The sequence below is a fragment of the Cygnus atratus genome, chromosome 9 (genome assembly GCF_013377495.2).
Source record: "Cygnus atratus isolate AKBS03 ecotype Queensland, Australia chromosome 9, CAtr_DNAZoo_HiC_assembly, whole genome shotgun sequence".
Taxonomy (NCBI): domain Eukaryota; kingdom Metazoa; phylum Chordata; class Aves; order Anseriformes; family Anatidae; genus Cygnus; species Cygnus atratus.
In genome coordinates, this window is record NC_066370.1 from 15,000,679 (window position 1) to 15,024,438 (window position 23,760).

Consider the following 23,760-nt stretch of genomic DNA (forward strand, 5'->3'; position numbering starts at 1 on the left):
ATCGTTTGCCACATTAAAAATATTTAGCACAGCATATCAGATTTTTCTAATCCAAAAAGCAGTGAATTTAAGGCCAGAAGAAGGAAAGCAAGGGCTGAAGGTTATAGGGACAATCTTGGCAGGGGGAGCAGGCTACAAAACACACACAAAAAAAGCAAGTTTGCTCACTTGAGCTGTTCTTAATTTCATGGTGACTGCCCCCAATTCACTACTCTTGCCCTAGCATGCCTGCAGACCTTGTATAGCGCAGGACCCACAAAGCCACTCCCCACACACAGGAATTACGGGGTCAAAGATTTGGTGCTCGGTTACAGAAAATTATGAGGATAAAGACTGTCATTTTCTTTGAAGAGAGCATTGCAGACAGGATGGGGAGAGACTTCAAGAAGCCATCCAGACTGCCTTATACTCAATTGGGATCAGCTCTACCTGAGCCGTTCCTAGGAGGCACGGTCTGCCTACTTCTCAAATTACAGAGAAAAGATGTAGAATTTCCCCCTTAGCTGGATTCCAGAGGAAAGAAGATTTCCTTTGTTTTTCACAAGCTGGCCACTGAAGCCTGGGGTCAGCCTGACCTATCTTCCTCTGCTCTCACCGAAAAGAGCCAGGGGCTGCATTATGAGCCGCCTCGGCAAATGTCACACCTAGTGCCATGCACTATGTCCCCAGTGAACTGCGAGCTCTGTGTCAAAGTGGGCACCTGGGTCCATCTTAGGCACCACAAAAGATAAATTGAAGCCCACAGCCTGCCTGGTAGAGCAGCTCCCCACTTGTAGAGTGGGGGTTGTATGAATTCCCCTGCTCAGGAAGGAAACTGGGAAGATAAATCCAGTAAAGGTTATGAAGTGCTCACATATTCTCATAATGAGGCTATATAAGTACCTTAGCTAGATATAGAATAATAACATATTTTGAGAGACAAATTCTCTGCCAGCACCACCACAAATTATCTCCATAAAATCTTATTTTAGAAGCAGCTTTAATGTTTGACGCTTGTGTGAAAGGAAATAAATGTTACTGTAGCAAAATGAATGTTTGTGCCAGCAGGCTGAAATATTGCAGGGTTTATTAATAAGGAAAATTAGCAAGTACGGAGTCAGCCAGCGGAGAAGTCGAGCAGTTCCTGAGTCTCCTTTCGCTTGCTGAACTTAGTGAGAATTGCAGGTGATTAGCACCTCTCGGGATCAGACCTCTTACATACATAACTGCTTCCACCACTCAACCCCTTCAATTTATGCCCTGAAGCATGAGATTTGATTATGTTTGTCACTTCAGCTTGCGCAGCCTGCTCGTGGGCATTAAATCAGCCACCACTTCCTTCCAACCTCCACCCGGCATTTGCTCCAGTGACCCTTTCGTGGAAGTGAACTCCACAGGCTGTCTGCATTACATGCTGCATAAAACACTGCTGTCTCCCGCTTATTAATTGCTCGGCTCTAAATATATTGCCACCTCTAATTTCACTGAATGTCACCTTCTAATCAGATGACTGGAGAGGCTAACAAGCAAGGACTGATCTGGTTGCAGTGCCTCCATCACTCTGAGTCCCTCTTTCACAAGGTCCAGCACGCAGCATGTGTTTCCGAGGTGGTAAATCCTTCCCCAGCCACCCAACAGAGGGCAAGCGAGACTTTCAGCAGTGCTCCGAGGCGGCTGCTGCTCTTGCAGAAACATTCCCAGGAGCAGGTTTGTGTTCCTGCGCTACTAGCATGCATTCAAGTGCATTCTGCTTCATCTTCAAGGCACTTTAATTATTTAAAAGGAAACAAAATAATTCAATCAAAACCACAGCAAGTGGCTGACAGTAAAGTGAAGTAGTGGTTGTCACAAAGTCAGGCTCCAGCTGCAGCCACCAGCATGGAACACCTGCACGTGCACTACCGTACTTGTGCAACACACCAGGAGCCCTGGGGAATTCCGACATCTGCAGAAGACCAGGAGCCATCTCCAAAAAGGGTCCATGTGGGATTGTTTTGGGGCAAGCAGGTGGGCTTTTGGTATAAACCCATCTTGCTGCTGGCTTGGGGTGAGGAAGGAGAGCACCATGGGGGGGGGGGGCGGGGGGGGAGGGCTGATGGCTCAGTGGGCAGGGCAGCCTAGTTCGTGAAGACCTGTCCTGGTCCTTGGCTTCCTGACCATGCAAATGGAGAAAGGGATGAGTTCTTTTCTTCAGGCAATGTAGCTGGGATGGCCCCACCAACCATACATTGCCCCACAAAAGCTGCCTCTACCAGCCCGCTCCCCTACTCCCCGGTGTTCCAGCAGAGTGGGCGAGGTTTTTCCAGTCCCCTGTTCCCATCCTTACAACAGCAGCAGCTTTACTTGGCATCTTCTGCTTTTGTAAGCACTCAGCCCTTAACAAGGTCAGTTGCTGCAGTTTGGCAGATGTTTCCAGAGTTATGAGGAAAGATGAGCCATTTCTTTACAATTCCTCGCCTTAGGAGCTGGGTCCATTTTGGAAATGCACTATGTTCTGCTGTGACCCTCTGACTTCCACCCATCTTGTAATTTATATTTCCCATTGACTTTGAGAGGAAATAGCAAACTGCTCTAGAAAAGCCCGGAGAACTCTGGAAGGCAGGAGTATTTGTGAGGGAACTCATCAGCAAGCCTTGACAGGGGAAACGGGAGCAGAGCAGAGGAGATAATTGCTTGGTGACCATCTGGAAGCAAAAGACAAAGGGAACGTGGGGAGGTGCAGGCCTGGACTTTCACCTCCACACATCCACAGCTGAATAACAAAGTCATAAACTGGCTCTCAGGCAAAACAGAGCAAAAAGAAAGGCAGCTGAGTCATAACGGGGGGTTGGCCAAGGCTGCCAGGAGGGCTGCAAACAAAAGATGTGAAAAAATAGAAATATTCTTTAATCTGCTCTGTCTTTTATTGTTATTATTTTGATTGTCATCTGAAGGCTTTTGTGTAAGGAAGAGGATGAGGCTGTGGGCAGATGCTCTCTCTCTCTGGGTCACTAGATAGGACAGTTCTGGCTCTTTCCTTTCTTGCTCAAAGGCATCTTACAGCAGGAATCCAATAGCTACACGGACAAGATTGTCCTCTGCTCCCTGTAGCAGTGTTTGGGCAGAATATTTCGGTCATTAATTGCTTGTCCACAATAGTTAAAAGCTGCAGAAGAGCAAGCTGTGGGGTTCCAGCCCCAGCTGAGAGAGAAAGCCTAGTTTTCTTGGTGGAATTTTATTTTTCTCTCTTTGCAAGTTTAAAAAACTAGCTAGATGTAGATGTGCTGAGTGATAAAGTCTGTCAGCTCTCAAAGAGCTGCTGCTACTGATGTGCACTGGGGTCTGGCATCTGCAGGTAATGGCAAAGGTCCGGGCAGCCTCTGGAATCCACCCCACTGTCCCAGGGGCTGGTTTCCTGTCAATAGAGCAGAGATTTCCCTCCCAGGAGTCAGGGCAAAACTCCTTTCTGGGTGAAACTTGGAAGTGGTGTTAGAGCAAGCTGACACTCAATGGCAACTGCATTTATTTTATCTCAAAAAGATGACAATCTGTAAGGAAAACAGAATTTTGAAGTAGCATTCTTAACTAATGAAAATAATTGTTCAGATCTACTGAATCCACACATAAAAAAATCACATTGCAATGCGTGCAAAAAGTAGGGAAATCCATATTTTGGAACATATCCGTGTACCTGCATGAGTTGTTCGTTCACAAGGACAGAAGAGTGAGTCCTCATTAGAGCTAGGGTAAGAGCCCTTGTGAACAAGGCTCATTGAGATGGCGAGAGGACGAAATGCTGTAGGCAGAGAAGGACAGCTACTGAAGATGTCATCGTTTTATGGCCTCTTTCTTGCTTGCATAAATCAAAACGGGAAATCAATACCTATTTGTAGGGTATGAAATCAGCTTTGCAAAGAGCTTACCTACAAGACATTGGTCATTTCCATAACCTGCAGCCTGCTGGAGCCCTGGCAGGCTGCGCTGGGCTGCGTGATGTGAGTAGGGAGGGCAATGGGGAGCCCCAGGGTCAAGGAGACGCTACAGTTGAGGAGATGTCAGGGAGGAAGAAGGGGAGGTCTTGGCTCAGTTCCCAGCTCTGTCTGTGGCCTCAGAAACTAAACAAGGAAACTGAAGTGGACTAAATGCCCCAATAGGCAAAAATGCTCCTTAGGAGTCAGTGAAAAGTGGGAGAAGGCTAGAAACCTGTTGGAATCAAAGGATTAAATGTTGGGCCTCAGCTGGGAAGTGCAGCTGAATAGACTCTTGTGAACCACCAGTGGCCATTAGGAAGGGAGTCTGTTGTCATATCCAGCCCCATTCCTCCCATGAGCTGAGTAGGCTGCAGATAGGAATTTGGAAGAACTAAAGAAAACACATTAATACCTGATCTCACCTGCAATGTCTTTAGTCTTGGCAACTGGTTGTGATTTTGAAAGAGAAAGGAAGACCTCTGTACTTTCTGGGGGGTTTGTTGCAAATGAGTAAATGACCACACAAAAATAGATTGGCATCGTGGCATCATGACAAGCTAATGAAGACTGCACACTGCAGTCATGAAATCAAAGTCAGAGTTCAATCAATCAGTGAATCAACAATTAAATATTAACAACTGAGCAAAACATCAGATGGAGTGTCAGTGGGATTTGAATGAACCAATGCAGCACTGGAATGGTTACAAAACATTAACCCAGCAAACCTAAGGGCTGCTGTGACCTTTTCTTAGCCCTCTTGTGCAGGACGTAGATCCTCAAAAGCTACTGTATAGCACTGGAAGAACAGAATTAACCCTTATTCCACATCTGTACTGAAGAAAAGAAAGTCTTGTGAATGTTTATGCAACAATCTCTGTGTACATGTATATTTGAGGAATGTGCACCGTGAGTTAAGACAGTATTTGTGGTATGCATATGCCTTATTGGTACCCCTGGATGAGCACAAGGCTGGAGTAAAAAATAAGATCAGTCCTCTATATTTACCCTTGACCAGAGCTTAAACATTTAATCCCAAAGTGCCTACTGAATGACCACTTGTTGTGATCCATGTGTTGCAAGTCACAAAACACTTCCTGGCATCCTAAAACAAGCTGAAGACCATCAGGACAAAGGCCCAGAAGTCTCCTCAGCTACAGCATACCCCAGAAAAAGAACAGGAGAAATCAATGGTCTGAGATCTGCCAGTACACCTACATTAGCAGGTGACCCCAGACTGTTCCTCCTCTTCTAAACAAGAAACAAAATTTCCCAGAAAAAAAGATAACCCATGGATAACCCATGAGAGGACTAAGCCCCTCATCTTCCATTGTAGGGGCTCTCAGAGGGATTCAACCCACTCCATCCCATCTGCCTCTGGCCATCGGGCTTCACTTTGTATCAGAAGAAGGAGTTTTTCCTTCCAGTCCACCAAGTGGTCAGTGGAGGAAGCCTGTATCTGGTGGGCCCTCAGTTCCCAAGAGTGTGCACACCCCTAATGAAACTCCACTGATGTTTCTCCACCACCCCTGGGCAGGTACCTCTCTGTGCTGAGGGCCTTTTCTCACTCTCTGGTGCCCACCACCAAATGAAGTGGTGCTCATGGCAGAAAGGACTGGATTTGAGCAGTTCCTACCAAACCTAAGAAAACCATGTCTGAAGTTCTTTTTCCTTCAGAGGCATCGAAGGGCTGTTGGTGCTTTTGCTCCCATCCTTAGGGAATGTGCTGAAGGCAGCCTGGATTGCAGCAGGGGACAGCAGTCCTGAACTGGATTTAAATACCCTTGGATGGAAAGAGACAGAAGTTTTTACAATCCTTTATCCTGCTTCCTAGCTGGCATAGATTCATTGCCATGCACAAGGCCAGGTCTTGGATCTTCACTCACTGTCTGTCCAGGCAAAACTTTTACTAAGCAGAAAGAAGCTGGCAATTTCCAGATCTCAGTGAATCTAGCGAATCCCTAATGTACATTTTAGCACCTACAGAGAAAGTCTATATTTTACAGGAAAGAATGCACCTGAATTTGCAGTGTTTCCTCAGTGCAGGGGTTTATGGGCCAAAAAATGTGGCCAGGCATTTAACACAGATCTTTATCTTCTGTTGAGCTCCCCATCTGCCTTCAGGAGCAGCATCCCCCGTGCTGGCTGCACGGGGCCCAGATGTTTGCCAGATGATCAGTCCCTCTCTCCACAGGAGCCTGTATTTTCTGCTTTGTATGTTCTTTCAACACATTGCCAGACAGGGAGCAGATCCATCTTGCAGTGTGGGGATCTTCACACTGAACACTGGTGGCTGATTCCAGGAGCAGCTGATTTATTTCACTCGCACTGATAGTGATGAGCCAAAAGCTGGAAGATTTTGTGTTGGCTATTTCAGTCTGTGCTTATGCAAGCAGCCCCAGTACTCGAGAAAGCTGGAATCCCTAAAGCAAAGTCTTCCTGGAGATTACTTTCTTGAAGGAAATTTTTGTGAAGTTCTCATAATGCAAATATTGTAACACACAGTACATCCTCAAAATTCAACTTTTCTTCTATGCCACAACCACAGGAGCTCAGGTCCCTGCACAACCCACTGGAGTGGAGCTCCTTCTGGTGTGTTTGCCTCCTCCTCACACTCTCGTGTCTATGGCATACATCTTGGCAGTGGCTGTCTGTGAGGATGGCAAGTGCACGTTGGTTACAATTGTCCCAGCTGAGGAATAGCCTTTCCTCAAGCAGTAAGCAGAGTGAAGCCTTCCAGAGCTGGTCTCTGTGAGGAGAGAAATAGGATCTGCTAACGAGTGCTTGGTGACTTTCAGCTTGTAAGGCCTCGAAATACAGAGAAAGAAGCACTCAAAGATATGATGTAATAACACATTCTATGTCATACTTACACCTCAGCTCCCACCCAAAGCCCTTGATGTGCTTTATAGTGCTGCTGAAATAGCACTATTCCCATTTTACAGCTGAAGATGCTGCAACTGGGGATGAGCAACCATCCTGAAGGACATGCCTGAAGGACATTCCCAATGCCATGTGCCTATAGCAGGCCCTGAGAAACATCTCTGTCTCTTAGGTGCGTTTCAGCCCTAAAAGAGCTCCTCACCTCTGAAGAGGTACATGCAGCAGGTGAGCAGGGCCCCGGACAAGAAACAGCCAAGTGACCCCGCCATGCCGAGCCAGCAGGACCAGCCAAACTTGTACTGGATGCCCAGAAACACATTGTGGAAGACCAGAGAGGAGCGCTCCACATAGACGTCAACGGCGTACCACACCGAGCCAGTAATGCCTGGGAGACCTGCAGGACAGGAGGGAGGTGCCACATGGAGCTCCCACACAGGCCACAGTGATCTCAAAGAGACCACAAACACAAAATTTTGAGCTACAGCCTGCTCTCTTCTGGAGCAGACTTTAGGATGGGAAGAACTTCCTTGGACATGAAGTTTTGGCCCCTGCTCTGTCTCAGCCCAGTCACTTTGGCTGATTTACCTTGTCCCTACTGATGTCAACCTGAGCCCTTTCAGGCAGTGTTTGCACCTTGTGGCCACAGTCACCATTAGCTCCAGTTGGTAGCACTCAGTGTTTTGCATTAAAAGGCATAAAGCTTCTCCTTTCTCATTTTATCAGCTTGTTGTAAAGTTGCTTTGAGATTTTTATTTTCTAATCTCCTTTGACTTTCTGAACTTTAACAGTCAACTTTGGGAGGTACATGGAGGATGAAGAACCTCCCAAAGTACTCCCAAAGTACATGTGCTCCCAGTAGCTGGGGTGAGTTGCATGTTAAATCTGCAGATGCTGAAGTAGAGGTAGATGGTTAATATTGGCAAAAAGTCAAATGAAATGATTTGGTACCTAGTCAGCTGTCTATTTATTTTTGTATTTAAAAACCTCCCACTGGCTGTAACAGCAAAGCACCTAGGTCAGCCAGGTATTTATCACCTGGGAAGGAGAGCTGTGCTATTATCCTTTTATTACAAACCAACTGCAGAGATTTGGGGCTAAGTGACTTGCCCAAGGTCACACAATCTGTGGCAGAGCAAAGAACCAAACAAGGGTGCCAGGGCATTTCTAGTCCTTCAGCGATTCTGCCTCTTTGCCCTATCAACAACACTGAGTTCCTCACGGCAAACCAGCAGTAAATGGAAGTCAGTCAACACAGCAGCCAAGGCATCTGGCCAATAAATGAAATGAAAGCAGATAAACTCAGCTATTTGCTGCTAGGGGCAGGTGGTGAATAGTGGAAGCCATATTGCACAAAAAAAAACAAATAAACATCCTTCCCCTGTGTTTACCCTCTAGAAAATCACCAACTCCTGTCCCCAAATAAGGGAAGGCTTTAAAGCTTCCCCCTTTTGCTAAAGGGTGTCGTGCAGGGCAGGGGTGATGTGGAGGAATACCTGCGATGAGCAAGGTAACTCCAGACACCTGGCAGATGCGCAGCTTGATGAGTGGCTCATCCGGAAGGAATTTCACACAATCCAGTCCCAGGACAAGGAAGAGAAATCCAAATCCTGCCAGGATATCTGCTGTGATCATCATGGCTCGGGTCAGCACCAGCTTCACTGCAGAACAGAAGCAGATCGTTCTAGTGCGTGAGGAATGGCCATGTGGGTGGGTAATGGGGTCAGGCCCTGTGGGAACATTTTTTCCTGGAGTGAAGCTTTCTCCAGCTTCCCCTGGGAGTAATACCCAACTGAGAAAAGAAATATGGCTGCAATACATTGGTACACCAAATTATCTGCTCTTTTTGTCTCCCTGTTCTTCACTCAGGTCTCCCCACTGCTCATGGAAGTACCTTTATCTCTTACGTACCAGGGTGCTCAGCGAAGATGGAGTCGTACTCATCACAAGTTTGGATCCCATCAAAAGCATTTGTGACACATTCCCACCACAGGCCACGGCATTTTGTACTCACCTACAGGTTAAGAGGAGAAAAAAAAAAGACCATAAATTACTATACCCACCAATGCAGCAAATGGGCAGCTAGGCAGTTCAGCAGGAACCCTGGTCCAGTTATGTCAATGGCTAGCTGGACTTGTTAAGTATGAAGAACTGGAAAAGGGGCAGGATGGGGAGAAAGGGCAAGGTTTTCTGTGTCCCTGCTCATGATTTTAAATTAGAATGAAAGAGATTCAGATGAGACATTGGGGCACAAAACCATCATTTTGGGAAGGATAAAAATTCTGAAGGGAATTTCTGGGAGAAGCTGGGGGTAGCTGGTTGGAGGTAACCAAGAGCAGGTTTGCTGTCTCCTTGCCAGCTGCTTGCCCAGGCTGAGCTGGGCAGGGCTGTGGACCAGACAACCTATGAGTTTGCCATCACACTCTCTTTCCACCACCTTCCTGCAGAGAAGGCTCAGGAGGACGGAGCCGCTCGTGACTCATGGGGACAAGCCTCACACCAGGAGAGCTGGCCCCAGCGCAATATGGGAGTGTTTTGCTGCAGAGCAAGAGGTGAGCCCCTTCCCAGATGTTTCTGAAGGGCTGCCCCAAGTGACTCAGCCCTGAACACCGTCTGGAAAAGCAGGGGCAGCTGGTGCTGATCCTGGCCCTGGGGCTCCCACTGCGCTGCTGGCTGTGGGACCGCATGCACCTGGCCACTCATCGCCAAGACATCCAGACTTCGCAGACCTTGCAGTAGCATCATGGCTCATCCTTTCTGTCCTGCCGAAGCCTTAGATAGCATTCCCAGCCCAGCCTTTCATAAATCGCTTTAATATGGGAGGCATTTTCATTACCAATGCAAATACGGCAACGAACGCCTCTAAAACATTCCTGAGATTGCTCATAAAAGGAGCGGAGATAATGTGGGTGCAGCTTTGGGCTCCAGCCTGCCCCCGCTGCTGCCAGGGGCACCCTGCTGCTGCTAGTGGAAAGAGAAATTTGGGGTGAATGGGTCTCACAAAGGGGACAGGAACCATGCTGGTTTGGGTGATGTAAATTCATTTTTCCTATGCTTTGTAAATCGCAAAGCAGATAATAACACATCTCAGCTGCTTAATAAAGTCTAATCCGTGATGTATTGAAACCTGTAGCCAGCCACAGTACTTTCTTCACAGCACAGTGTACAAATTGTACAAGCTCTCCGTGATACTGCACGGTGGATTAAAGGTGACTAAAAATGATTCACTATTTCAGGCTGGCAAAAAGTTGTTATTCAAGTTTTAATGAAAATAATCTACATGTTTTGTTTTGTGAAGATGAAAACTACATACAATTTCTCAGAATTTGGGGGCAAGCTAAATGAAAAATATCACAAAATGACGAGCAATGCAGACAAAAAAAAAACGTTTTCATTGATTCTTATTTTTCAAGAGAACAGTTTCAAGTTAAACAATTTGCATAGGCGTAAGCTTTTACTGTGGCCCTCAATACAGCTGCACCCCCTCTTCGGTCTTAATTCATCAGCATTTGGGCTGTGCTTGAAATTAACATATTTTTATTAAACTGTATTTTGTACCACTTGTGTTTATACCATTTCACATTCATCTCAAATCTCCGTAGGCTTATTCATACTACTCTATATTCAGCTACTACTCTCATGTACTTCCTCACTTGCTCACATTAGTATTGTTTTTTAAATCTTACAGGCAGCATCCTCATCTAAATTATTTATAAAGAGGCTAACAACATTCCAGGCTTCATTTGCTTCCAAGTAAAACAGAGGCAGGTCTTAGAGGTAAAAAATTCATCATGATCTAGCTTCTGAACCTACCCCCTTCCCAAACTGGAAAAAAAATTATGATGAATGTTTTTTTTTATTCTTGGAATGTGCCACCTGTCACCTACTCTTGCTAGCACAGACAATGGGAAAAACCAAGGAACTCTGCAGCACATGCACAGCCAGGGATAAAAGTTTCATTGCGTGATGCAGGAGTGATGGGAGCAGATGTCGGAGGGGGGACCTGTGGCTGGCCTGAGCCATGGCCAAACTATTCCAGAATTTGTTATCAGTTTCTTAACTTCCTTGGCCGTCCCTTTCTCCCCTCTGCTTTGTGTGCTGTTTGTCCTCATGGTTGTTAGTCTGCTCCTGAGCTAGCCTTGGGCATCTGCCTTTGGGCAGGCACACACATGGCACGTGGAAACTTGCTGCTGCAAACAGAGGGGTCAGGGCCACCTGGGGCCATTATGGGGACACGGCACTGATGCTGTCATCCCATGGCCAGAGCCATGCACCATTTTGGTAGCACCCCATTGCCTCTTTCTTCTCATAGCAAATCTGCTCCAGCTTCCCCAGGCCCAGCCAAGGACTCCCCAAGGAGCTGCACATCCCAGCCAAAACTCCTCATCTCCCACTCTGATTATGAAACGCATCACCACGACCTGCTTTCCCTAATACAAGTATGCATGTAAAACATAAACTGCATAATGACTGTAATATATATAATCATATGCTATGCATGATGTATAATTACTACTAAAATAATTCTAATATAAAAAAATGACAGAACAAGCACACGCTTACCCTTCTGGGGAAAGCACAGAAGACAAACATGTGAGAGACATTAGTCACAGTGTTTTACCGCACTGTAAAAGGTGCCAGCACACAGTGATGATGAGCCTAGCACAAGAGTGAACCAGGCAGCGTCTAACAGTGGTGGTGATACTTTTAATCCGTCTACAACAGGGAGGGACTGAGTGTACACAACAGTGCTCGCTGGGAAGCAGCTCATGGCTTTTTCCCGTACAAACCACTGCAAAACTTGACCCAGGCTTGCCTTGATGCTCGCAGTGAGTGCAAGATCTTGGGCCCAGCTCTGTGCTGCTGCATCTTGCTGGATCCTGAGCCCTGCAGTGGAGATGAGATGTTGGAGGCCAAGGTCAAAGGCAAGGGGGATTTCCGTGCAGGAGGATGGAGGTGCTTTCTCCTGAAGTCGAAAGTTGTCTGAATAAGCCTTTTCCTAGCTGAAAAGAGGAGTTATTGTGCACTCCAGGCCTTTCTGGCCATGGACGGTTTCCCTGCATTCCCATATTGCAAGAGGCAATGAGTCATTAGAGCCATTAGGGAGGTCATTTGGTCAGGTATTAAGGCTGGGGGCACTTTGCTCCAGTATTTAGTATTCACACTCAGAGCAGGAATGTGAGAGTGGTGGCTGCTAATAACCACACTGGGTGTTAATGGAGCACTTAGGGACAGCCCAGCACAGGTGCCTTTGTGCCAAGAAGACAAGGTTACACAGCCTTGGGGTATCAGGCTCTGTTCTTTCCCGGACTCACTTTATTCAGGATTGGGTATCCCTCCTCCGTTTTGCTTGGAAATGATGCCTAATTTGGGATCCATTTGGCTTTTCTGAGCATACTGATATCCTCAGCTGATCCCAAATGATTCACACGGTTTCCTGAAATTAATCTAAAATAACTCCCAAATTAGGATGATAAATGAAGAGCAATAACCCAGCCAGCACCAGTGGGTCCACACTCTTTTTCCTGCTGGGGTTCACTGGCAATTCCTCTCAAGTCAGCAGCCTTGAGCCTGTTATGCCCTTTCAGCTGTGCTTCCTTCAAACAGCTGAACATCGCATTACCGTCACTGAATGCAGAGGAGCTCCTCTGGTTTCCTGTGCTAGCCTGCAGATAGAAAGTTTCCTCCTGATATACTCAGCCAAACTCTCTGTCCTGGGAGCTGTTTCACTTTCTCAGCACAAAGCACCCAGTTTTCCAGAGAGCAGATTTCCATGCTGTGGCCCTGTAGCCCTTCAACATGCAGAAAATGCTGCCTGCTCAGGGAAGAAAACTACAGTACTGAGTCCTGGAGAAATAGGGATGGTTTGGGGTCTGGAGTCTGCGGCACAGTTTACATGTATGTGCCATTTTGCCCCTTTGTTTCTTGCAGTTTACTTCTGCCAAAACCTTTCTCTAACATGAAAGTGCTAATATCTGCACAAGTTCAAGAAAATATTTTTGAGTGCTGGATCTGACAGCGGTCCCCATGGTCCCCATACATTTCTGCTAGCCCTAGAGCTCAATGGCTGTTAAGAAAAATGCTTGCAGAGCACAGATGTACATGTTGGACTTCTTCACCAAGAAGTCTGACCTACAGAACTAGAAACATCTCCAAAATATCTGTGCAGGCTGGAGATGCTGGGTAACATGCTCCTGTTCATGCACATTTAAATCTGGAGCCTCTAGACTTTTCCTGAGAGCAGAGCCTGGCAGAGAGAATTACACAAAATGACCACTTTTCTCCTGCTCTTGCCAGAGTCATTTGTTTCATTTTCATCCACTTTCATCCAGCCCAACGGAGGAAATGTAAATGAGAGTGGAGCAATGATGCCATGCTCTCCCTAGGACACATTTGATTTGGAGATCAGGTCCTCCAAAAGATCTTACCTCCAGGGAATCATCAGCATTCACCATCCAGCAGTCTGTCCAGGTAGATGCTATCAAAAACCCAGTAGAGAAAAAAGCAAAAAAACAGCCAGCATACTGGAGGAAAAACCTCATCCCAGAAGGCTGTAGCACATCCAGCGGCATGAGAAAAACAGTGCCCGTGTCTTTTTTCTTAAAGCTGGAACAGAAGCAGAGCCTTCATGTCCAGGTCGCCGCTGCCCTTTCCAGTGGCCATGAACAATGGGAACTCCTGACTTCTGCAAAAGCAGAGCTGCAGCAGGGACAGGAGGAGGGAGCCCACGCCGAACGTGGAGCTGCTGCAGCCAATCAGCCCCGCACGGCTGGAGCTCTTGTCGTGCCTGGCTGAAGGGAAACGGGACTGTGCAGAAGTGACACACACATAGCTGGAGTCCTGGGCCTCCAAGGGAAGGAAAAGGTATCAACACAGGGGTTGGCAAAGTAGGGATTTTGTAAAAGAGTCAAAGATCGTTGTTCAGGGCAGAGGTTTTGAGCACCTCTAGGCGTCACACACAAGAGCATCCATGTACACACATGCATGCAGCACATTAATATTTATTCCTCCACACTAGTTCATGCCTTAGTACTGAGAAACTATAGCGTGTACAGGTGAAGATCCCAGGCCCTTTGGTTACCCTGTTGGGCTCAGGCACCCTGATGATCTAGTTTGATGCAGGAAGGGAAGGAAAAGGGTAGCAGTCGTGGGCCGTCAGCGCCAACACCAAGAACCACCACCAACCATCCCAGCTCAGATATGGAGCTATTTATTCTGCATTTAAGCCAAACCTACATACTTCTCATGCCCTGGTCATCAGTTTGTTCGTGGCCTTACTGCAGATCACACATGGGAATCTTGACCTTTTCAAGCTAGGCTGAAGGGCCACCTTCCAGGAAAACCAAGGGGGAAAAGGACTAGTAATTCCTTCTGCCCCAAAGGTCCATATGCACAGAACCATCACATACTCAATAATCTTTATTTTTTGAAATAGAAGCTGTAAAAGAGTGGAGATTTACTTTTAGTGAGCAAGTCTTCAGTGCAGGGCTGAGGAGCAGATTCTTGCTCTGCTTGCAATCTGCTTTCCCAACCCGAGCATGTCTGTCACCTCATCTGCCACCTGAAGATGGAGCCAGTTTGTACTTTTACAGAGCTGTTCGAAGCTTGCTTTCTCTTCTACAAGAGTTCCCTCCAAAAATAATAGCAATAACAAGTTTGTTGTTACAGTAGTATATAACCTGCAGAATTCCTCTCATAACCTCACGAGGCAGTTTTACTGTCAGAGTTAACTTTTTGCCTCGACCCCAGGATCACTCTGTGCTTCAGAGGACACACTGCAGAAGTCCTCAGTACGTGCTTCTGGGAAACACCGGATAAAGAACAAAATGCCCAAGTCAAAAAGGCAGGGTCTGTAGGACTCTGTGCTGCTTTGCCTTCCCTGCTCTGTGTTTTCCAATTCCATTCTCAGAAGCTGACCACCAAGGAACTTTTCTTCCTTCTGCCAGATTCATCTCTTGACATGGTTACGTGGGTATGAAGATTTCTGCTGAACTTTCTTGCTTCCAAGTGCCTATATAAGGCAAAAAAATACCATGATCTTCACTTTATAACTTTCTATAACAAGGGCAAGCTATTGTTTTCAACAGTTCTGACCCACAGGGACATGGCATTGGCCACACGCCTCATAAAGGGTAATGACTTTCATTAGCCACATGTATATAGATTGCATTGACATGAGACAGGTGCTGACAATATGCATAACCTTCCTGTACCTGCCTTCTTCTATGTTAATTAACCTGTGGCTGCACCAGTTTTCAGAGTAAGGTACTGTGGCTAACTGTTATTAGTAGTAACTCAGAAAAAGTGGTGTGGTGTGTTCAGAAAAGACCTGGAAAATTGGAGTGAGCCTTCCCACAAACAGAACTGAATCCTTAGAGAAGACAAGTGCAGAGCTTGAGAGTAGCAGAGCTTGGACTAACCAAAGAATGTATTATGGCCATGTGTATCTCCCTACCTTCTCACTCTGTCCTGAACTCAGAGTAAATAAATAAATAAATAAATGAAAATAAAACTAACAGCCAGAGTAGAGTTTTTGTCATGAGCCCATCACACTCAATTCTTCTGGCTTAGCACACCAATTGTCTGTGCCTGTCAGCCCAAGGAGCAAACTCCACGAAGAGCTGTAGGCAGCGTGTTCAGGTGCAGGGCTGCCAGTGGCTTGTTCCCTCTCTCCATAGCTCTGACAACATCTTGTTTATTTTCCTCATGTCCAGTGATTCGTGTTGCTGTCCCAGCTCCATCATCTCTGCCTGTGTCCCCTTCCTGTAGGGCAGGGCATGTGAATGACCCTTCCTAGAGCAGGATGCCAGTGCTTCCCTGGCCATGAGTCACCGAAGGACGAAGGATGTGAAGTGGCCTCACACCAGCCATTTGCATCTTGCTCAGGGCTCAGGAACATCCTGGCTCTGGTGGCAGAGCAGGTCAAGATGCTCCAGTTTTCCCTAGTGTAAGAGTGCTCCAGAGCGTGCAATACGATGGTCTGTGATTTTCACCTGACAGAGAGACCAGCACAGTATCTGCTCCTTCATTAGGCTCATCTCTCTAAACAGTACCATGGAAAGTGCTGGAGTTATTAGAAAGAATGCAGTATTCTTATACAATAGAAATCGACAGGATAAATATATAATCGTCTTTATTTAAAACAAATCCACATCTTCATGAAGCAAAGTCTGTAGCAGTTTCTCATTATAAAATGTGTTCCTAGCTTAGCATGACAGATGTCCCCTCATCTTTGGAAATCAGCTCACTCAAAATATCCCAAGATGTCTTTGTATAGCCTAAAACCAGGCTGACATGATTCAGTATAGCTTTCAAATGGATCTGTAGGCTGCAGTATATACACAAACTGTATCTTTTTCTGTCAGCTAATCTAACATTTGCAGTATTTTGACACTAACAAAAGCATTGGGGTGTCCTAATAATTATCAGAGCTTGGTTTTGTAGGGCTTTTAAACTGCGTGGCATCAATGCAGCACAACTTCCCTAAGGCAACAACAGCCTTATCACCTGGTCTACATGCTCCTAGCAATGAGATGAGTGCATTCCAGGTCGACTGCTTTTATTACTCCATTAATACAAGGCGGTCTGTGCTCCCTGTCAAAGGCAAGCCATTATGGTCTCATTTCTGTTATGGATGTACTTACAGAGAGTGATAGATACTACTGCCATGCTTGGGAGGATCATAGCTGGTTTTCAGTCGCACAACCACAAAATCATTCTTGCAACAACACCACAGCGAGGCTGCAGTCCCATGAGCAGGAAAAAGTGTGTCCTGTCTTTGCTGCCACGTTATCTAACACACAGTGTAGCAGAGGGCCTTGAGCAAGAGGGATGCTCCGATGCTGCACATCAATACATGAAATACAGATCTAATTGCAAGCAAGCACACCGTCAGTGGTGCAATGGTCATGTTCAGGGCCAGGGGCTTCTCAGACAGGCACAGCATGGGAGCCAGAGGTGATGGAGATATCTGGGCAGTGTGTGTCAGCTGCAACATACCTGTCCTGCTGTGCTCATGTGGTCACAGAGCCCTGGGAGCCAGCTTGGAGTTAGCTGGGTAACCCCACGGAGGGCAGTAAAATTTCTGAGCAACCTGCTGCTTTTCAAGCGGGCAATGTATAGGATTAAATGAAAGTAGAAAAACAAATGCATTTTCTATTAGAGTTGGGCTTAAAGATAAGTAAAAACTGTGCACATTTGTGTGTGTATGAGTAATACACATGTAGATATGATGCCTGCATACACTCCTTTAAAACAGTATTTTCAGTTACTACAATGCAACAAATAATAAAACAAACATTTCAATATAGACTTTTCAGGCTCTGATACGCCTTGTAATCTCGCTTCAGTAAGATACATTTTCTTTTATAGCTGTATAGTAAATCCACAGCTGACAAACACATGATCTCAGGGATGTATTACTAACCCCATTTTAGAGCGGGGAAACTGAGGCAGTGACTAAGCAAGTGACTTAGATCGAGAGCGAGGAGTCACAGCCCTGCTCCTCCTGAAGCACGGTGGCTGCACTCTCTGCATGGGAGTGGTGAGATCCTTATCCGCCAAAACATGCATGACAGCAGCTCCGGGTTCCTGAAAGCAGCCACCGAGAACACACAGTGCCGTCGCTGCATACCAGGTTCGCGCAGGCGTGTATGGACAGAGGAGCAGGGCAGTGGATCAGCCACACCTTCTCTCGGCATGTCACTAGTTCCCGTGAATAGCCCTTGTCCCCAGGCACCCTGGGGGTTGTTGATGCCCTGCCACTTCCCTGTGTCTTCGTCATCCTCTTCCGAGCACAGGTTTCCCAGCGTGAGTCTGAACTCTCCCGCACCCTGATGCAAAAGTGATAAAATGCAAGTGAAGCACAAGGTCCGTGCCACTAATTGCAATCATATTGGAAGGACACAGAGAGAAGGGAGCAGATTTATGCTCTTTTCACAGTTTCAGAGAAAAGCCAAGGAAGAGAATTCGTTCCACAGAAGGAGTTTGCATTGTGCTTGTTCTCCGGCTTCTGCTTCTCAGGAACAGGGCTCACGTCCGCGGCACCGAGGGGTGCTGTGTGCGTGCCTCTTGCCCTGCCGTGCTCCCTGCTGCAGCCCAGCCCCTCCGGTGACTCACTGCACAAGAAGCATCCGCTCCAGGCCACAGTACCCCCCTCCGCTCCTATTCAGCTGACCTTCTTATCAGAGAATGATAAAAGACCCTCCAGGAGACTCACTGAGGGGGGATAAAAGGGACTGCTCAGTTAGAGATGGCTTGGCTTCAGGATGTTTGATCTGCTACAGAAAAGCAAGAAGGGAACGAGTTAAGGCTTGGGAGAAAACGGTTGTGGCTGTGATTCACAGCCCATGAGCACGGGAAAGGTTTTGGAGCTGACTGGATGAGTGTGGGTCAGTGCCTGCTGACCTGCCTGGCACCGGTCCTTTGCTACCTGTTTTCTGTCCCTTTGTTTAACACCAAGCATCCCTGCTGCGCATCCAACACTGCTCAGAGCAGATGAAGCAGCGACCCCAGGTCTGCCCATCACAGTGGGCTCTGGCGAGGGAGGAGAGCCACCTGCAGACACCCTGGGGACTCGCCTGCCCCCTCACCAGAGGCACCCTTTCCTCTGTCAATCATCACCACAAGTTTTTGGTGCATCCTGGCAGCTCCTGTGCTGTGGATCAGAGCCAGAGCATCTTGTGCCCTGTCTCCAGCCCTGTCCCTGCACGGGAGGGGACAGGGCAGAAAAACCCCTGCCTGTGCTGCCGAGCCGACAATTTGAGCAGAGCCCCTGGTGGCTCACACTTGGCCTAGCACCCTCTGCCAGCTCCCGGGAGCAGAGCCCTTCTGCAGGCTGGGAGGGAGCAGCGAGGGCATGGAGGACGGGGAGGACAGGCTAGTCCTTGATGGAAATTCCCTGAGGAATGGGCGCCACAGGGGCAGAGCTGCACTCCCAGCCCTGGGATAGGAGATGGCAGTGGTGACTCCAGCCTCTGGAGCTCATCTTGGCCAAGGCATTTAGATAGAGAGTGTCTGCAGGGGCCTTCTCTCCTCTTCTCTCTCTCACCCAGGCCTCTCCTCTGCATTGGAATGTCTCCATGCACTCAGAGAGGACACCATGGCATGCTCTTTTCCTCTTTCTCCTCTTCTGTTCCTGTTGTACCGCAGAGCTGGCTGTCCAGGCAGGGCTTGGTTCCCTTTCTCTTCTTGATTGCAGATGTGCTGCTTCTCATCTAAGCTCTCCCAAGGCAGACTGCCCACTCCTTGCATCCTACATGCATCCCAAATAAATGAGGAGGGCATTCACTTTTCTTTCCTAACAGGGGCCTGGACCAACCTGCCCATTCACTGGGCATTGCTCCCATCCCTCTCCTGTTCTCCCAGGTACTCAGGCTCCTCTCACTTCATGTGTCACACCTGGGAGCCCTGCTGGGCCCCTGCCTCCACAGGTCACACGGGCTGTCCCGCTGCTTCAAACTCACATCAGCAGCAGTCCCCAGGCTACACTCTCAAGGCCCTTTTCATGCAGCCTAGGCAAGGTCCTCGTTTTCACTGAGGAACTGGTGCAGGACACCAGCCATGAGGAGTTTCTCGGCCTTGCTTCTACTCATGCTTCATTCAGGCCTTCGTCAACCGCACAGGCCGCAGGCCCCAAACCTCTGGTGTGCACAGGCCTTGGAAGGGATTTCGTGAACAAAGAGAGGCAAAGCTGTGAGGAACACACCTACAGCCTCTGGCCTGCAGCCAGGTAGCTGGGGCTTTCAACTCCCTCGAGGCACTGAAATATGACCCCGAGTTGCCAATGTGCTCTCCCAGTCCTAACGACAGGGACAGCAGGACAGGTGTGTCACCAAGTCCAGGCGAGACGCTCCTTCTTTCCTCCTCCTTGCACACCTGGGCACGCACATGCTGCTTCCCAGGCAGGTGTGTACACTTAGCGAAGGATTTTCAAGTGTTTCATTCTCATGTGGGCACTAGAATAACCGGATATGTTTAAATATTTCTGCAGGTTTGACCCTGCTCCCTGCTGGAAAATCCAGCCATTTGTGCCATAGCGGCAGCTGTTGAGTGCTTCAGAAATACCTGGCTCTGATTTCAGTGAGGGACTGAAGCGTATTGAATGTCGGGACTTACAAATCCCATCCTAATGTTCTGCTCATTTTTTGCAGAAGCAACAACTTGTTGGAGGATGGTTGTGCAGGTTGAGCATAACTGTGAGGATGCTGAGCAATTGTTCACCAGTCCCAGCCTCTCATAAGATTTTCTACTGCACTGTAATCTGTGTACCTTGAATCATTCCAATATCCAAACACATCCCAAATGTGTTAGGTCTGATGGATCCCCAGAGGAATTCCCAGCAATATGTGAAATTGGCTGAGTTCAGAAATCCAAAGAGACCTGAAAACTCATGCCCTAGCCTTTATGTTGCACATGAACAGCTTGAACAGTCTGATCTACAACCCCTGCAGCAGTTCATGGCACAGCCTTTCTAGGAAGGGCCCTGGATTACTTTATCTTCCCAGCGTTAGTTATTTGACTTGTCATAAAGGCTGAGGAAGTGGAAAGAGGATGTGGTCCAGGCACAAAGAGGTGAGACATAGACATACATTGGGATGGGAATCTTTGAGCAATCTCTAAAATGCTGACTACAGCTTGGGCTGTTCCTTGACATGAAAGTTGCCCCGAAACCACACTCACAGGTACTCTGCTGGGTGAGCAACATCAATGGCGGTAATTCTGGCTTCATGGTGAGGACTTTGTCTCCAACCTTGGCTTAACAGCCGTTCCTGCAGCGGCATTCAGATCTCATTAGGCGTCTGAGTTAGGCATCTTCTCTTCTGCCTCCTTCTGTCTGCTTCTTATACCTTTCTTCCATTCCAGTTCCTCCTCCTTCCTACATCTGATTTCAGGAAGAGCCACATGAGCAACGAGGAAAATTTTTCAGTGGTGATCATGAAGGTGATCAGATTCTTCATGTGGCAGTTTCAGGAAATTCATTCCATAGCTCAGCCATCAAGCTCATACATGAGCACAGGTATCACTGAGCCTCTGGTGGAGACTTGGGGAGATATAGGTAGAAAGGGTGTCTCTGCTGTAACTGGTTCCTGGTGTATCAGAACTGGGACCCTGCAGGCATCATGAACATGGTGAGAGCAAGGAGGATGGCTGGATGACAAGGGTTAGATCTTTACAGAGCCCATTCCCAGAAGGACCTCAGAGATGTTTTCTGAACTGCTCTTAGAAAACTCTTCTGTGGATATGAAGGTACCAGGGATGAATTTTATTTTGTTTGGACCTTGGTGCACATCTCAGGCACTCATGCCCTGAGTATGACACTTGCAATGCATGGATATGCCTCTCTCTCCCTCTCTGGGTCTCACTCACGCAGGTTACTCCCCTCCCTTGCTCCAGAACTGCAACACCAGAAGCTGCTGTGCTCCACTTGCACCTTTTGGCACACTTTTTCCCACTGAGGCAGAAAACAGACACATTTTTATTGGTTGATCCTTCCAACAAGGCAAACTTTCCACCTGTCACTTACCTATTGAGACCCTGGATGGTCCACCACACTTGTCCCACCATCTGACACCATGATTAGGGTTCCACACAATCTGAGAAAGACATTTTTTGGTGATGTGGCATAGAGCTGCCTTCTATTAACAGCGCACAGAAGCCAGTTTAATAACTCCCTGCTTTTCCCACCCTTACCTCTCAAGTACTGTGAAGCTCATTTTTTCCATGAATTTGACCATGTCCAACTTTTGTTTTCTCTCTGGCCTCTGGTACAGAACGTCCAGCAAAAGAACAATCCTAAAATAGAAAAATCCAAAACAAGACAAATCCTACCGTATGGGTCAAATCTCTTGGCCTCCATGGGATAGGTTTCATGCCATGGAGTCTTTATCAGAGCTTCTAGTATCACTTTGGAAAACAACAGATGAGTGGCCGGGTGCAGGACCACGTTTGTGTCTCAGCAGCTTGCTGCCTTGCACAGACAAGCCCTGCGAGCTGAGCACTGCGGGTAATGACAGACACGATGCAGCTTTATACATGCCAAAACCACTTGTTTACAGATGGGAATGATTTCAGTGTTTTGGGGCTTTCTGAGGAACATTCTCAGGCCTTGTGGTCATTTGTGGGCTGCTGATTCAGGAGAGGAGGAAAAACAATGGCAACAGGTGAAAACCAAGAAGATGGGGAACAGGCACGATCCCATCCAGAGTCCTCACCGGAGGGTGGTTTGGAGGAGAAGCCAGCGATCAAAGAGCCTCCAGCCTCCTGCAACCTCAGTACGTGGCATATAAGCACATTTTAACCAGAGCCAGATGAAATCAATCATGTGAAGAGCAGAGTGAAACTACTCCCAAAACTGCAGCTTTATTATAGCCAGTGAGGAAACACAAATGTTTGAATGACTGCAGGGAGAGGGTTGATTATTAGCTTGGTTTATCTCTAGCAGATTAGAAATTCCAGGTCGTGTCTGCTGACCAAACACTGGGTGGTTTGAGCTGTTTCTGACCCTCAGAATTTGAAAAGGAATAATTCATGCAGCCCATTTCAAATCCAATTTCCCCCTGGGTAGTCAGTGTCAGAGAAGTACAGCCAGTCCATCTGACTCTTCCTTCCTCAACTGCATATTTTAATTCCAAAGTGGAAATCTGAGCTTTCCTACTGGAAATGGAAATTTCAACCTGGGTGTACAGGGAAAAGCTCCAGTTTTGGTGCTGGTTGCTATCCTGTTGCCTTTTAGGCAGTGAGTCATTTGGAGCTGGTCTTCTCCAATAACCTTCCTTAAAACTTTGTACTGAGTTTGCGGTCCTGCAATAGTGAGCAGCTGATGAAGGGTTAAGCTTTTTTTTCTGTGTGTGTGTGTGCTGCTGTGCTCTCCAGCCCTGCTAGCTGTGATCTTTGGCTGCTCCAGCTGCCCCCATGGTCAAACACGACGTCTGCCCCTCACTGCAGACTGGGTTGGACACATTCTCACACAATCCCTGACTAATCCCAGGGAAGGTTTGCAGCAGCCTCTGATCCTCCTGACATCTGGGGAAAGACAACACAGCAGTGCTGGCTGCAAAACGGTGCTTGGAGCTAGGGTTCAGCAGGGTTGTTCCTCTTGGATGGATGGGTGGATGGGGGAGTGGTGGGGAGAGAGAGAAGAAAAAGCAGCCTGCAGACATACAGCAAAGTATGCCGGAGGTTTTTCTAGGCAATGTGAACCCAAGCTAAATGCATGTGGTCCCACCAGTCTGTCCTTTTTCCCAAGAAACTCGGGGACAACAAATGAAACAGCAAGTTAGGATTAAAAATAAACGAAGTGTTGTACTTTCCTGTGAAACACGGAGTTAATCTGTGAAACCCCTTGCTGCAGTACGCTGTAGAGGCCAGCAATTTCAAAAATTAAACAGCCAAATTTATAGAGAAAAAATTCCAGTGAGCACAGCTAAAATTAAAAGTACCAGCAATGGCTCAGGATGCTTTCAGACGTGGATCAAGGTGGGCTGCAGCACATATTGGAGAAGGGTCACTATGTGCTTGTGCTGTTCCCTGGCCCTGCTACTGGCTGTCACCAGACACAGCAGGCTGGCTGATGTTTGGTCATTCCCACTTTCTGATCCAGATGTGGAGTTCATGTCTTTGCTCTGAAACCCGGTCCATGCAACTGTGCCTGCTCTGCACACCTGCAAGTCCTTCCCCGAGAAATATCTCGCAGAAAAGGAAACCAGGCTTCTCACCTGCAAGTCCTGGCAAGCGTTAAAGCTTGTTTTTGCCAGAAGAGGAAATGGGTATCATTAACTACCCACAGAGCACAAATCTCTGCTGAGCATGAATGTGAGGCTGCTCCTCTGTCTGATACCACCCAAGGGAACAAAACATGACCACGGTGTTAAGCATTTGCTCAGCACAGAACAACACAGCATGTATGTAGCAGGAGGAAAATCTCTATGAACAATTAGAGCAGTCTGTCTACTTG

At 47.4% G+C, this 23,760-nt stretch overlaps 1 protein-coding gene and 1 long non-coding RNA gene across 2 annotated transcripts; both read right to left on the reverse strand.

Annotated features, from left to right (window-relative positions):
• Positions 1–6,535: 6,535 nt before the first annotated feature.
• On the reverse strand, positions 6,536–13,378 carry CLDN16 (claudin 16). The gene is made up of 5 exons (XM_035544978.1): positions 13,235–13,378; positions 8,718–8,820; positions 8,303–8,467; positions 7,012–7,203; positions 6,536–6,675 (listed from the first exon to the last, which is right to left on the reverse strand). Exons 1-5 carry the CDS (start codon positions 13,376–13,378, stop codon positions 6,536–6,538), a joined length of 744 nt encoding a protein of 247 aa, XP_035400871.1.
• A 2,545-nt stretch (positions 13,379–15,923) lies between these two features.
• LOC118247254 (uncharacterized) lies at positions 15,924–21,802 on the reverse strand. Its single transcript, XR_004778322.2, has 3 exons — positions 21,498–21,802; positions 21,331–21,400; positions 15,924–17,638 (listed from the first exon to the last, which is right to left on the reverse strand). It is a non-coding gene; the product is annotated as an uncharacterized LOC118247254 (long non-coding RNA).
• Positions 21,803–23,760: the final 1,958 nt, after the last annotated feature.